We start from the raw sequence: 16,294 nt of genomic DNA on the forward strand, positions 1-16,294 counted from the left end.
GTTCTCTTCTTCTCACATTCGCAGAAGATTTTTGTCTACTCTGAGTCATCTCCAATCTATCCATGATAAGTTGAAATTTCTCCATCACCTCATGAACCAATTCGGGCTCTATCAAAGCAACATCACCAACTTTAAACCAACCAATAAGAGATCTATACCTCCTACCATAGAGAGACTCAAACAGAGTCATTTGAATACTCGAGTGATAACTATTATTATAAGCAAACTCAGTCAAAAGAAAAGTATCATCTCAATTACCCTTAAAGTCAATCATACAAGCTTTCAACATGTCTTCCAAAGTTTGAGTAGTCTGTGCAGTACGGGTCGTAGAAAGTTCTACGGCCCGTTAAAGTGGTTCGTAAGTTACTGACTCAGAAAACTCTGTTGTGGTAGTCGTTGGTAAAACGATCATAACTTTTTACTCTGAACTTGAAATGAGGCAAACTTGGTGGTGTTGGAAAGAAGACACATAGACCTTAACTTGATAGGTCATAGGTTACCTAATTCTTTATATGCTGATAGATATGATCGTTTGAAATTGACCCAAGTAGAATCTTATATATAAACTCAAAAGCTTTCAACTCAACTTGTGCTAGGGGATTCTTGTGACTTTATAATTCATCTCCATATTTATTCCACACTAAGAAATTGACCTTAACACCTAAGATAAATTTAAGAATCATTCGATACGATCTTATACACAAATGAAGAATGGTTCGGGTCTATGCTTAGAAATTTTCGTGGTGCTACACTTTGAATTTATGTAAATATAAAGAACAATAAGAAAGCCTCTCTTGGTTACTTTATTACTTGTCTAAAATCGTGGTATTAAAATTGACTAGACTTTTGCTAAATCACAATTCATTACGATATCGATCCAAACTAAACCATTCTATACTACTTGAATGACCACATACACTTGCGTAAGTGTAGGGATTACTAAAATTGCTGGAAGCAACTATATGAAACATTTGTTATATCCAAATAATAATCAGAATCTTGCTTTAGTTTAAATCTTAGCTATTAATTTTAAGGAGAAAATGACAAATATACCCCCGAACTATCTTAAATGGTATGCAGATACCCTTCGTCATATTTTTGGGACACTGGTGCCCCTGTCATCCAAAAACTAGAGCATATATGCCCTTCACTCTAACGGAAGACTAAATAGCGATACATGACACAATCTTATCTGTCGATCCAATATTTGATAAATGTCGATCGGTGGATAAGATTATGACATGTGTATGTCCGTTAGTATAAATGGTATATATGCTCTAGTTTTTGGACGCAGGGGCACCAATGTACCAAAAGTATGACGGAGGTTATCTGCATACCATTTACGATAGTTTGGGGATATATTTTTCTTTTTCCCTAATTTTAATTCATTACATATGTCTTTCATTTAAATAACAACATAGAGAAAATGAGGAATAATATTATATAGAAAAATAAAGAGGAGTCAAATCCAATTGGACGATTTACATAAGTTATTCACTCTAGTTATCATTAACTTTACACATCCATAGATAAGAGAGCTCAAAGATTACCCACTATATCATCTTTCGTTTTCATATATACATATATATATATATATTCATACGCTATTGTCACCATCTTAAACGCAACCTCCTCTATAAATACCCTTCTAATCCTCTTCAATCTCTCCAAGCCAACAAAATATGTTAAGTCAATAATACACCTTCTTAAAATTATTATTTCCATTTCTATACATACATACATAATGAGTCAAAAATATTTTATTCTCATTTTTGTCCTTGCGTTTGCTTATTCCGGCGAGTCACGGCGGCAGCCATTTGCATGCGACCCAGCAAACGCAGGGACACGAAACCTGCGTTTCTGCAAGACATCGCTACCAATACACGTGCGTGTACAAGACTTAATTGGACGATTAACGTTGCAGGAGAAGATTAGGTTGTTAGTAAACAATGCTGCACCAGTTGAAAGGCTGGGTGTCAGTGGCTACGAGTGGTGGTCGGAGGCACTTCACGGTGTCTCCAACACCGGCTATGGTGTTAAGTTTGGTGGCGCCTTCCCTGGTGCCACCAGCTTCCCACAAGTCATTACTACTGCCGCTTCATTTAACGCCTCCTTGTGGGAAGAAATTGGCCGGGTAAGTTAATTTAATTTTTGGATATATAAATCCATATTAAAATCAACTTTTGTGTCACTCTTTATCTTATCGAAATATTTTAATTCACATTTAGGTAATACAAACAAGAATTTGATGCTCTGTTGCTATCATTACGTAGAAAAAGAATCTTTTACATGAAAATGACTTTATAAATTGAACTCGCTCGGACGATTTTTAATTATATTTTCTCAATTAGTGAAAAAATTGCAATGATTATTCTCATAATTGTTTTGATTTAATCAGTGAGAAAAAAAATAGTACTCTCTTTGTCTCAATTTATGTGACACATTTCAGGTTTCGATATTCAAACAAGTCTATTTTTTACCGTAAATTTTTCGTTATACTTTTAAATATTTTAATTAAATTGTCAATTATAGTACTTTTTACGTAGTTTACAAATATATAAATTTCATTTTTAAAAAATTGAAGATACCATGAACAAAATATCGGTCAAACTTAAACTGTTGACTCTAAAAAAACTAAAAGTGTCACATAAATTGGGATAGAGGGAATAATGATTTCATATATTTTAGCTAGAATATGTTTTCCACCTAGCATTTTCTAGTAATTAAGCTAGTTTGGTGGGAAATGAGTGAGGAAATTATGTTTTGTAGTACAAACTTTCCATGAATTCGCGGTGGAAAAAACTTTATTTGTAGTAAATAGTAATGTCGATATATATGATGAATAAACTCTAGTATAAATAGGATAAGATATTTCAAATATAGTATTGAAGTGGACTTTAATTATAGATATATAATTAAGCCGATGTCCTTCCTCAAAATATATTTAAGGAAATTTGAAAATTAAACTCTATCATGTAAAAAAAGATGAACCTGCAGTGTATATTATATAGTTTCTTTAGAATATTGTATTCTAGGTCTATTTTTTATACAATATTCTTTAATAAGTTAGAAGACAATGGTCACAGACCACCAATAGAGTTAAGTGTTTTATTTTGTTTGTGTCATGAATAAGAGAGTAATTTTCAGCAGACTGTACACATATGACTTATATAGATTGAAAGTGTCCAATACAGAACGTTAGGACTTAATTATCATAAACTATCATGTGATATATTACCAACATATTATTATCATTGGTCCAAAGTTACACATTTGTTTATTTTTTTTCCTTTCATTCAACAATACTAAGTGCCACTATTATCATGTGTTAAGACCCCAAATATCTCAAAGTGCCATCCATGAGATTCTATATATAAAATTGAACCCTTTTAACATTTTATTTTGTTTTTGGAAAAGAAGTATTCCAGTTTTCGTAAGGGTTTTAGAAGAGGGGAAAAATAATAGGTATATCAAATAATAATAATAATATTTTTTTTTAAAAAAGGATAAGGTTTTGGCCATGCCTACACATGCATACATGTTTTGTTGTGTGGTCACAAAATATTAAAAAAGAAAAAGATAGCCCAAAAGCAAGTCCTTGCACTGGCAGTGGGTGGAAAATGGCCGGGGAGATTCTGTTGTCATGATATTGATATTTTATGTATTATTTTCTTAATCGATATTTACTAATTTAATAAGTACTTTCTTTTGGGGATCATGAAAAGGGTTAGGATGGAGAAAAACAATTAGCTAGTGAAATATATATTTGAAAGCAGGTACCTTACACAACATGAAAATTTTTATATATATTATTTTTGAAATAATAAACTAATAAAATAAAACTTGTCCAAAATATGACTCTACAAATACAAAAAAAAAAACCAAAGATATCAAAACTCCTGTTAAAACAAAAATTAGTTAGCAAAGCTGCCATTTACACACCCACTGGAGACTAGAGAGAGAAAAAAGCAAAAACGCAAAGAATTTTATGTTTAGAAAGAAAACGTCAAAGAATTAAATTTAAGAATGAAAACGTCAAAGAAGTTAATTAAGAAAGGAAAGGCCAAAGTTATGGTTGATGCAAGTTGAGGAGGTTGTTATCATTTTCCTTGTCTCATTATCACTATGAGGTGTTCATGCAAATATGATGGACCACATCCCACATGACATGTATCTATAATATTTATGGATATTCAAATTTAAACAATTTACCAATTATTACTATTATCTATCTTCTATCCAACTTACATAAATATCATATATTTAGAGGCTAATTATATTCTATTCTGAAAGTTTTTTCAATTAGAAATTTTTTGATTTTTTCATTACTCTCGAATACATTACTTGGTTGTCCGATACACTGGAAATGATGCATTCCTTAATGGAAGGGATGTATCCTAGAGGAGAGGGATGTATCCGAGAAGGGATTACACCCCTTCAAATAATTTTAGTATATATTTTTTTAATAAATAGCGCATTAGGTGAAAAATAACAAAATAGTTAGATAATTTAATTTTTCACTTTGAAGTTTCCGTTTTTAATATAATATCAAGTATTACTTCAATATTAGTTCATTTTTAAACGAGTCAAACATTTTATCGAATATTAATATCATGTCACTTAGATAGACAACACGTGTAGGTTAAAGATAGATTAAAGGTATAGGCTAAAGATAGATTCAAATATATCCATTTATCTTTGGTAGTGAATAAAACTTTTACCTAGCAATTAAATGAAAATAGCTACCGGGATTATGTATTTATGCTGTCTTAATTACTTCTAATAAGTAATTTATTTCTAAAGACCTAGAGTTCCAAAAATATTGTACAGCTGCAAATTCCTAATTTGATGTCTTTTTTCTTCAAATTGATGTACTCATATTATTATTTTATTATTATAATAAGTAGCACTATAAAAAACGCAACCTTTTTCTTTTGTCATTGTATGGAAAAAGTAAATAAATGAAAATTAGGACAAAACTTGTTAATAGTTGGTTTTGGGTCCCATTAGTACTTAATAAAACGTCTTATTAATTTGTTGAGTTACAACTTGTTTGCGTGTAAACTTTGTCTTAATTAATTAAGAGTTAAAGGTCCCCATAAGTTTTTCCAATTCACAGCTTTTTCCTTAAAATAATGTCTTTATCTTTCACTTATTTCCTCTTTATTTCTTTTGGATTTTTCGACTAATTAAATTACATCACTTTCCTTAAGGTCCTTGTAAGGACCTAGAGATGGACAATTTTTTGGAGTTTTTCAACGAAGCCTACAAGAGAAATTATTGTCAATGACAGACAAACGTTGCCAAAAAAAATATAAAATTGGTTAGACTCTAGAGATCAAAGAAGTCATATAGCAATTTGGTATATTAAATACATTAAAGGCACAATATTCAAAATTTTTATTCTAATATTAATCAAACCGAGACATATATGTAAAAAAATGAAATAGAGGGATTGGAGTCAGGTGCGTAGCCACACGACACCCTTCGGCGAAAATTATATTGTATATACAAGTAAAATGATAAACAAAATGGTTAAATAATATATTTTAGACACCCTTGACACAACAATATGATGTAGCCATGTGGTTTCAGGCGCCTTGAAAGAACAAAAATGCCAACTTAAAGTGATTGTGTATTTGATCTTTGGGAAAAAGGACAAATATACCCTCGAACTATCGTCAATGGTATGCAGATACCCTCCGTCATACTTTTGGGACATTGGTGCCCTTGCCGTCCAAAAACTAGAGTGAAGGGCATATATGCTCTAGTTTTTGGACAACAGGGGCACCAATATCCCAAAAGTATGACGGATGGTATCTGCATACCATTTACAATAGTTCAGGGGTATAATTGTCTTTTTTCCCTTGATTTTTTTAAGTGCATGATTGTGTGTTTGAAACTCACTAGTAGCAGCTCTTTTTTCCACATTTTAACAAGAGCAGACTCACTTTAATATTTAGACACCTTTTATGAAATTAACATGATAGTATTTGTTTTGATATGATCAGGTGGTTTCTGAGGAAGGTAGAGCGATGTATAATGGAGGAGCAGCAGGACTAACATTTTGGAGTCCAAATGTGAATATATTAAGAGATCCAAGGTGGGGAAGGGGCCAAGAAACACCAGGGGAGGATCCTCATTTGGTTGCACAATATGCCGTTAGCTACGTAAAAGGACTACAAGGAGGCGGCGGTAGTGGCAACACCCGCTTGAAGGTGGCTGCTTGTTGCAAGCATTACACTGCTTATGATCTTGATGATTGGAATGGCTATGATCGTTTCCACTTCAATGCTAAGGTAATTAACCATATCTAATTAATAATTAGCTAGTACTACTTTGAGGATTAAAATAGTTTGTTTTTCAACATCTGAATATACACAATTTATTTATATGTACATAATAAATAAAATAGATTCATTATTTGATTAAAAAAATACAAACACTTATACTTGCTAGTGGAGATACTTTATAGTGGTGGTGGTGGTGGTGATGATAAAAATAGTTATTAATTACTAGTAATGATGGTGGTGATCTAGTTGTGACGATGGAGGTGTTGTGGTGACTATCATAATGATGGCGATTGATAGTGGTTGTAATGATGAATTGGTGGTGCTAGTTATGATGATGGAGGTGGTTGATAGTAGAGATTGACCACATCATTTATTCATTTTCTTTTGTTTGAAGTGTTGCAAATTCACATACGCCAAATTATAGAAGAGGGAAAAAATGTTGAAAAATTTCATTTTAATTTAAAATGTGTAGGTAAGCATGCAGGACTTAGAGGATACTTACAATGTGCCATTCAAGGCATGTGTGGTTGAAGGTAATGTAGCAAGTGTGATGTGCTCTTACAACCAGATCAATGGAAAGCCATCTTGTGCTGACCCTACTCTCCTCCGTGATACAATTCGTTCCCAATGGCACCTTAACGGGTATGAGATGAGATAAATAAAGTTATTCTATGAATTGAGATAAAATTATTTTGGTATTTTATCACACGAGTCATTATTTTCGAGCTAAATACGTTTCAAACTGTTGGAAAAGAATACACATATATATTGATGCATGTATATCTCTATCAAAATTTATTAATACTCGTACCAAATTTTGATGACGTACTATAAACTTAGTCCATTCTAATTATTCCTCTATTTTTTATGAATGAACTAGTTGCTTTGCAAACTAAAAAACAAATATAGGTTAGGGGATAAGAACTTAAGATTAATCACTATGGTTGAAAAATGAGACATAAATATATTGTAGTTGAATGATTATAGAAGCTACCTACTACTATAGTGTTGTGTTGCAATAATAATAACTTGTTGCCTTGTAAAACAGATACATCGTATCAGATTGTGATTCTGTTGGAGTTCTATTTGAGAAACAACATTATACTCGTTACCCTGAAGATGCTGCAGCGGCCACTATCAAAGCTGGTTCGTGTTTGTTGTTTCCCTAAATATAAGTTTCATACCTAAACTATCACTTATTAGTTTGATGATCGTATAGGGTTGGACTTGGACTGTGGGCCTTTCCTAGCCATCCACACAGATGAGGCTGTCCGTACAGGCAAAGTTTCAGAATTGGAAATCAATAATGCTTTAGCCAATACAATTACAGTCCAAATGCGTCTAGGAATGTTTGATGGGCCAAATGGGCCTTATGCAAATTTGGGCCCAAAAGATGTGTGCAGTCCAGCCCATCAACAGTTGGCCCTTCAAGCTGCTCGTGAAGGCATTGTTCTTCTCAAAAATATTGGACGGGCTCTTCCATTGTCCACTCAGAGACACCGGACCGTTGCTGTTATTGGGCCCAATTCAGATGCTACACTTACCATGATTGGCAATTATGCTGGTAAATATTTCATATACTCTCTCTTCTTTTTCTTATTTATATAAATAAATAAATAACAAAGGGGAATTGATCTTGCACGAAATATTACCAAGGTTTTAGGAATATGTAATATTTACTACAAAACGTCATAACTATTGACTTCCCATCGTTTTGACTGGGTAGAATGAATGCGAGAATGAACATGGAAGTCCGCACCCCCCAACCTTTGTAAAATTAAAATATTAATATCATATTTGAGTTTTCTACCATATATTGAGAAGATACATGTATTTTTGCTACCATATATACTAAAATAGAGAGAGAGAGGCGAGCGAGATGGGGAGAGAGGCGAACAAGATTTTGTTATGCATCCATGTATATGGGATGTCAGATACATAAGAGAGTGGCAAGCGAGATAGGAGAGAGGCGAGCGAAGTTTGTTATGCATCCCAGATACAAGCGAGTCCACTTGGATATACCATGTATATCTAGAACAAATTTGGCCACATATATTCTGAGATATATATATATCTGGATATATCTAAACGCATCTGGATGCACCAAAGTCTGGTAAGATACGTAATATTACAAATTAAACTGTATCTAAATAATTAACTCCTAAACTAGAGGGATTTACGTAAGTATACCATCCTTTCTTTGACATATTTTTGAAAATTAGTGGCCAAGTTTCTTACTAGCAAGCTCTCTCCTCTTCTCAATATATCTTGATTTTGTCTTTCTAAAACAGAATCTGATTAAAAAATTTATATGCTTGCAAGAATTGTACTTCAGTACATAAATTGGCACATTTGTTACATTCTGAATTCTCATTCTAAATTTTCCTCTTTTATGTTATATGTATATAGGTGTTCCATGTGGTTATATTTCACCATTACAAGGAATATCAAGATATGCAAGGACAGTTCATCAACAAGGATGTATGGGAGTAGCTTGTCCAGGGAATCAAAAATTTGGATTAGCAGAAATGGCTGCAAGGCATGCCGACGCCACTGTGTTGGTAATGGGACTTGACCAATCCATTGAAGCAGAGGCTAAAGACAGAGTTAGCCTTCTTCTGCCAGGACACCAACAGGACCTCATTTCTAGGGTAGCTATGGCTTCTAAAGGCCCCGTAGTGTTGGTTTTGATGTCCGGTGGCCCCATTGATGTTACATTCGCCAAAAATGATCCTCGTGTTTCCGCTATTCTTTGGGTTGGCTATCCTGGTCAGGCTGGTGGAGCTGCCATTGCTGATGTTCTATTTGGAGCAGCCAATCCAGGTATGTATGTATATACTTAATTATATCACTTTCAGTGAGTCATCGTCCCTGACTCCCTGTAACAGTTTAACTTTAATGAAATGATTTATAATCACACTGCAATTAAAGTAGAGAAGTGCAGTGATTGTGGTATATATAGACCTTTTTCAAGGTCAATTTCAACATATAGAAAGAAGATGCATATTGATCAATTCATTATATATACATATATATTTTATTTGGTGATACAATAATAGTTTGGAAATTTGCATTTTTCAGGGGGGAAGCTTCCAATGACATGGTATCCACAAGATTATGTAGCTAAAGTGTCCATGGCAAACATGGACATGAGAGCAAATCCAACAAAAGGCTATCCTGGTAGAACCTATAGATTCTACAAAGGCCCAACAGTTTTCCCATTTGGGGCTGGCTTTAGCTACACAAGATTCAGCCAACACTTAGTCTCCGCGCCAATCACTGTTTCAGTGCCAACTCTTCATTCTCATCTTGTATCGAACAACACAACAACATTAATGAAAACGAAAGCTACATTGAGAACAATACATACTAATTGTGAGTCACTTGATATAGACATGCATATTGATGTGAAAAACATAGGGGACATGGACGGAACACACACGGTCCTCATTTTCTCAACCCCACCTGATCCCACGGAGACAAAACAACTAGTTGCGTTTGAGAAAGTTCATGTCGTGGCTGGGGCTAAGCAGAGGGTCAAGATCAATATGAATGCTTGCAAACACCTTAGCGTAGCTGATGAATACGGAGTTCGAAGAATTTACATGGGAGAACACAAAATCCATGTTGGTGATGACCTCAAACATTCTATTACCTTTCAACCTTCATTTGAGGAGATCAAAGTCTAAGAATACTTTTAAGGACTAAGTATTCTTGCAATTAATACTTGTTAATTATTTCTTTCCCCTCGTCATAATAAAAGCCAACAACAAGTGTAAAGAAGCTCTGTTGTTTGGGAATGAGAGGGAAAGGTTAAGAACAATATTAGGGATTTGGGATATATATAATTAAGACAAAAAGTTATAGCAAGTGTTGATTGGGTTCAACATAATCAAATGTGACATAGAATTGCAGAATGAAGCATTTTAACACCTTGTTTGGATGATTGTTTCCCATTGTAAGTTTAAATATAATGTTGTTGTATAATATCGTTTAAATCCATCATACTGAAAGTCCCATTTTGTGAAAAGACCTATTTGGTGTGATCGTGTCGTTACCGTAGTATTTTCTTCTCATTTTGTCTTTAGCTATTATTTATTAATAATCTTATTTTATCTTCCACCTTACCTATTATTCATAGTAGTTTTACCTCATATCCTACTTTTCTTGTAGGTTTATCATTCGAATTGTTGATGTCTAACATTATATAACGAAGTTGGTGATGTGACTTGGATTTTTTAAATTAATTATAGCAACTAATATGAGATGGAAGAAGTATATATTTTCTTAGCTTTAATATGTGCATTGCTTTCAGATTATGAATCCCAAAAAGTCAATTTAAATAAGGGCGGGCTATTTAAATTGCAGCGGAAGGAGGTGGTGTGACTTGGATTAGAGTATATGGGTCCTAATATCATCTTCAAGTTGCATGTTTCTTTGATTATTTGCATGATATTATGTGGTGAATTTGGGTCGGTTGATGATGCCTATCAGTATGTGTTGTTTGTACTGATACTATTCTTGTTATGCCACTTGGCATAGTCTAGTTGTAGGATTCAATGATGTTTTATAGGTAAAGACAATAATGATCTCTGATAACTTCTACTCCTCTTTCCTTATGGTGTGAGCTGTGTCTTATTCTTTCATCATTTGTACTCTTTAGAAGATCTTGTACCTGTTTAGACTAGTTTCTTGGGAAGGGTTGGTATGTTTCTTTAAAGGGAAAAGACTCAAATATGCCATTGAACTTTCAAAAAAGACTCATTTATGTCATCCGTTAAAAGTTTGGCTCATCTATGCCATTACCGTTTAAGAAAAGTCTCATTCATGTCATTATTTTTTAACAGTGGTTTTGCAAAACCATTTTTTACACGTAGCCAATTATAATTCGGCCACATCATTATTTTTTTATTAAAAAATAATCAAAATTCTGAATAAAAATTGAATTAAAATAACCTACCCAAGTAAAGACCCACCCAAATTTTTTAAAAAATCCCTATAACCCATCAGTAACCCAATTCTTTCATTCAATTTTTCAATCTAAAAAGCACACTAGCATGGTAACATGCGAAACAAACATGATGTCAACTCCTCGAGTCCAAATTTCTTAGACCAAATCGACATAGGTTTTTTATTTTTTTTAAACATAACAAATAGTGGCATTATTTGGCGTTTCAAATAGAAACAGGACATTGTTGTACAGCATCAGATTCCAGTTTCTTACATATTTGCTCAAGCAAATGTACAGTGAAGAAAACTGAAAGTTGAACTTGACATGGAACCTCCGAAATTTCGTGAGCTATTTAGTCGCTCCAATCAGTGGCGAATTTACAGCCAAAAAATAGGGCATCCGCACCCGTGGTCTCTTCGTAAAATTAGATATTTTATATGTATATTTTTTTAAATTTTGTATAATATTATATTCTTGCACCCGTACTACGAGAAGTCTAAATGGTCCACGTGGTTAAATGTTGAGCTTTTGACCTTGAGGATTAAGGATCAATTCTCACTCCAATACATTTTACTTGGTGCACCCATGTTCAAAAAATTCTAGATTCGCCTCGGCTCCAATTATCTTGGTCGATTGCAAAAGCTTGTTGATCGAAAGTTGAACTTGACATGGAACCTCCGAAATTTAGAGCTTTTTGGATTGAAAAATTGAATGAAAGAATTGGGTTGCTGATGGGTTATAGGTTTTTTTTAAAAAATTTGGGTGGGTCTTTACTTGGGTGGGTTATTTTAATTCAATTTTTATTCAGAATTTTGACTTTTTTTTAATAAAAAAATAATGATGTGGCCGAATTATAATTGGCCACGTGTAAAAAATGGTTTTGCAAAACCACTGTTAAAAAATAATGGCATGAATGAGCCTTTTCTTAAACGATAATGACATAGATGAGCCAAACTTTTAACGGATGACATAAATGAGCCTTTTCTAAAAGTTTGATGGCATATTTGAGCCTTTTCCCTTCTTTAAAAGAACTTGTTTAAAAATCAAGTTTAGAGTATTTCTACTTTTGAATAGGGTGTTAGATTATGTTTTGTTTATTTCCGCATTTAATGTTTCAGTTTTGGAGATAAGGATTGTCCTATTTAGGTGATAGAGTAGGTGCCCGCATGGTCCAGTGGATTGAGTTGTGCCATTATTTTTACGTTGCATGCTTTGACATGAAATAACTCTTTTTTTAAATAACCATCTAATATATGATATTCATTTGTAAGACTTGTGTCGCATTGGTGGAGAAATACTTTCTACCAAAAATTTTATATTCTCATAACTTGTACTCAAAATTTTTGATTAAGGATTGAAGGATCTTATCCAATCCACCCCTCACACCTATGTTGATACTAAAAGTTTGTTATTCAAATGTTTCACCCTCTTCAAAACAATTTCCAAGCAAATACCAAAGTATTGGGTCATGCTTGTTTAGTGGAAATTAACAAATTCAAATTGTAAAGTTAATATATCACAAATAAATTCATTTAGAATTTTTTATAGAACACAATACACATAACGCCAAATTAATTTCTCTAAAAATATTTTAGATATGTATACCATCTAGTGAATCAAGAATGATTTTGCTTAAAAGAAAATTTGTTAAAAAATAATATTTGGAAAAGCTATTTTGTACGAGTTAATATCTCAGATGATCAATCAACTATTTACTTTTATCTCAGAAAGTCACTCAACTTTGTATTTTAACTCAAAAGTCACTCAACTTTGTATTTTAACTCAAAAGTCACTCAACTTTGTATGTTAACTCAAAAGTCACTCAACTATCAACTCTTTTCTCAGAAAGTCACTCAACTTTGAATTTTAACTCAAAAGTCACTCAACTATCAATTGTTTTCTCAGAAAGTCACTCAACCTATTTAATTGATATTTTAATTAAAACTTGCTGATATATATTTTTTATTTAAAATCCATAATTTAAAAAATAATAAAAAATACTAGTTAAACCATTTAGTGACCCGCCTCACTTGACCCAACCCGTTAAAAAAATAATATTGACCCATTTTATTTTACCCATTCTCCTCCCTTATTCCCTCTCTTCTCGGACTCTTTCTCCTTTTCTTCTTTGCATTTTTTTCTTCTTCTGGTTCTCCATTGTTGCCTCTTCTTCCTCTTTTATCTATAAAGTTTGATAAAAATCCTACAGATGTTATATACAAAATTATAATGTAATAATTAGTTCCTATAGGTTTTAATTATGACCCATTGCTCCTTTAATTCTTCAATTTCAAGTTCTATATTACGTAGGAAACAAAAGAAATCTGATTTTAAAAAGTCAAATTAAAAGAATCTGATAATCAGAATAAAAATCTGTGTTTTGGCCATGTTCAACTCTTAACTTGTAATAATTTGCTTTTTGGTTGGAACAATCATATGAACCAAAATCTCCATAGAGCCTTAAGTAATTAAACTTGATTTTACATGTCTCTCTTCATATCACATTCACCTCTTTTTAGTGTTGTGAGAATTATTTGCTGAGGAAGATGTAATCAAAGGGACTCCTTAGTTTCCGAACAAATATTCGTATATCGAAACAATACTCTAAAATACAAATCGAAATAAATTTGTGCCAGTCCGAACCCATGCATTAGATTCCTTTAATTTCATATACTAGAAATTGAGATACCTAATTAAAACTCAACTAAAAGAAGAAGACAAGGTAGCAATGGAGAACCAGCAAAAAAAAAAAAAAAACAGAGGAGAAAGAGTCCGAGAAGAGAGTGGAATAAGGTAGGAGAATGGGTAAAATAAAATGGGTCAATATTATATTTTTAACGAGTCGGGTCAAGTGAGGCGGGCCACTAAATGTTTTAAATGGTTTTTTTAAAAAAAAGAAAAATTGGATTTCAAATTAAAAAAATTATATCAGCAAATTTTAATTAAAATATCAATTAAATAGGTTGAATGACTTTATGAGAAAACAATTGATAATTGAGTGACTTTTGAGTTAAAATTCAAAGTTGAGTGACTTTTTGAGAGAAAAGTGGATAGTTGAGTAACTTTTAAGTTAAAATACAAAGTTGAGTGATTTTCTGAGAAAAAAATAGATAGTTAAGTGACCATCTGAAATATTAACTCTATTTTGTACATGTGACAAACTATGAAAGACAAAATAATTTAAGTAAAACTAGCAAAACCAACCCCTCTCATCATCATCTTCTTAAACTCCATAAAATCAACATTGTTGATCATCTTCCTACAATCCTCAACGTTACCGCCTTGTTTGAGTCGGAGGGATCCCAACACTGATTTCAACTCATCAACTGTGATAAATCCGTCTCCATTTTGATTAAACATATTGAATGCCTCTTGCATGTCTGTCTTCATCTTCATCTGTACAAATTGTCTTATAAAGAGCACCAAACTCATCAATATCGACATATCCATCGCCATTGACTCCAATCCGGAATGAATATACAATCATTTTGCTCGTTCATTGTTATATGTCCATCGTCGTTCTTGTCGAATATTTGGAACATCCGTCTCAGCTCCTCCGCATTCATTTTATTATATGCGGTAAACGGAGACGGCCACCGTTATTATTCTTGTATTTAACGTTTGTCTTTGAAGTTTTATTTGTGTGAAAATGAACGTATGACTAATAATAGCTACTGGTTTTGCTATCTTTTGATTGAGAAAATTATATATGCAGAAAAACTCGGGGAAGGAAGCATTCACGATTATGTCTTTAATATAACTTTTTTTTCTAATTTATATATTATTGTATTTTGGAAGATTATAGTAATTGTGTCTAAACTTCATCTCAATTTTATTTATTTTCTTTTATTAAAAAAACTGTATGTAGGTATATTTGATCCTTTCGCAAAGTTAAGAGTAATATTGATCCTTCTCACATATGAATTATTTTTTTTTTTTGCTTTTTTAATTCAACTAGTACTGTGAGTTTATCATCTTAATGATCAAATTTATTTTTCACTCATCCTCTTATAAAATGCCTCAATTTTTTTTGTCATGTACAAAAAATAAATTACCATATAATCACAAAATGTGAAAAATAATTCTAGTAGAATAGCATTTTTTTCCCTTTAATTGACCTTACATAACATGGATTTGGATTGTTCGAAACTCAATGTGAGTATAGGCCGTTATCGAATAGAAGAAAAATTTAAAACAGTATAAGAAATCAAATTGATTTTTCTTTTTATATTGACAGATTAAAAATCAAATTTACAACAAGATAAAAAGAGAGGGACTTATTATTTTTTTATTTATTACTTCATATGTCTCAATTTATATAACATAGTTTAAATTTTGATTGTCAAACAAGAAAATCTATGGGCACTATTTATTCATATGTATGTTAAATATTTTAAAGTGTCAATTGTTGTGATTTATAATATTTTTAACGGAGAAAAGCCTAAAATGTCACTCAACTATTTGAATTGGTATAAAATTATCCTCCGTCTATTTTTCGGCTCCCTAATACCCCTGACGTTAATATTTTGACTTAAAAATATCCTTTTTTTAATGGCACACTCTCATAAAGTGGATGATGGGCTATTGCATCAAACCCCACATTTTAAGGGTATTTTTTGCCCTTCTCCGTTAAATAATTTTGAATTAGTTAATATACAAGATCATATGATTGACCTGATTTTGAATTTCATAGTAAATAAATAAAAAATGTTAGTTTTCTACTTTCTACAACCCCCCCCCCCCCTTCACTTCCTCTCTCTTCCATTTTTTTTCTTCTTGGATCTTGTCCACCATTTTAAATTGTAATTTTTTTTTCAATTTATGACAAAACAAGGGAGAAAAAAAAGTAAGAGTACAAGGGAACTAAGTATTTCCAAATGTATCACTTTTTACATTGAGAAAAGATAAATTTTAATTTCTAAATGGGTTAATGAGTACAAAGATATTTCAAAGCATTTACCTCTTTTAAGAGGATATTTTGAGCAGTTACCTCAAATTGAGAAAGAGTATGATTTATATATTTGAGCATGAGTATATATTTATTAGGAAT

The 16,294-nt window shown here is 32.3% G+C and overlaps 1 protein-coding gene across 1 annotated transcript; it reads left to right on the forward strand.

The window, feature by feature from the left end:
* Positions 1-1,621: 1,621 nt before the first annotated feature.
* On the forward strand, positions 1,622-10,163 carry LOC125840638 (beta-D-xylosidase 1). The gene is made up of 7 exons (XM_049519612.1): positions 1,622-2,134; positions 6,012-6,299; positions 6,766-6,935; positions 7,342-7,439; positions 7,513-7,857; positions 8,703-9,116; positions 9,375-10,163. Exons 1-7 carry the CDS (start codon positions 1,745-1,747, stop codon positions 9,980-9,982), a joined length of 2,313 nt encoding a protein of 770 aa, XP_049375569.1. The 5' UTR covers positions 1,622-1,744; the 3' UTR covers positions 9,983-10,163.
* Positions 10,164-16,294: the final 6,131 nt, after the last annotated feature.

This window comes from Solanum verrucosum, unplaced genomic scaffold, assembly GCF_900185275.1.
Source record: "Solanum verrucosum unplaced genomic scaffold, falcon-dt-bn FXZP01000176.1, whole genome shotgun sequence".
Taxonomy (NCBI): Eukaryota; Viridiplantae; Streptophyta; class Magnoliopsida; order Solanales; family Solanaceae; genus Solanum; species Solanum verrucosum.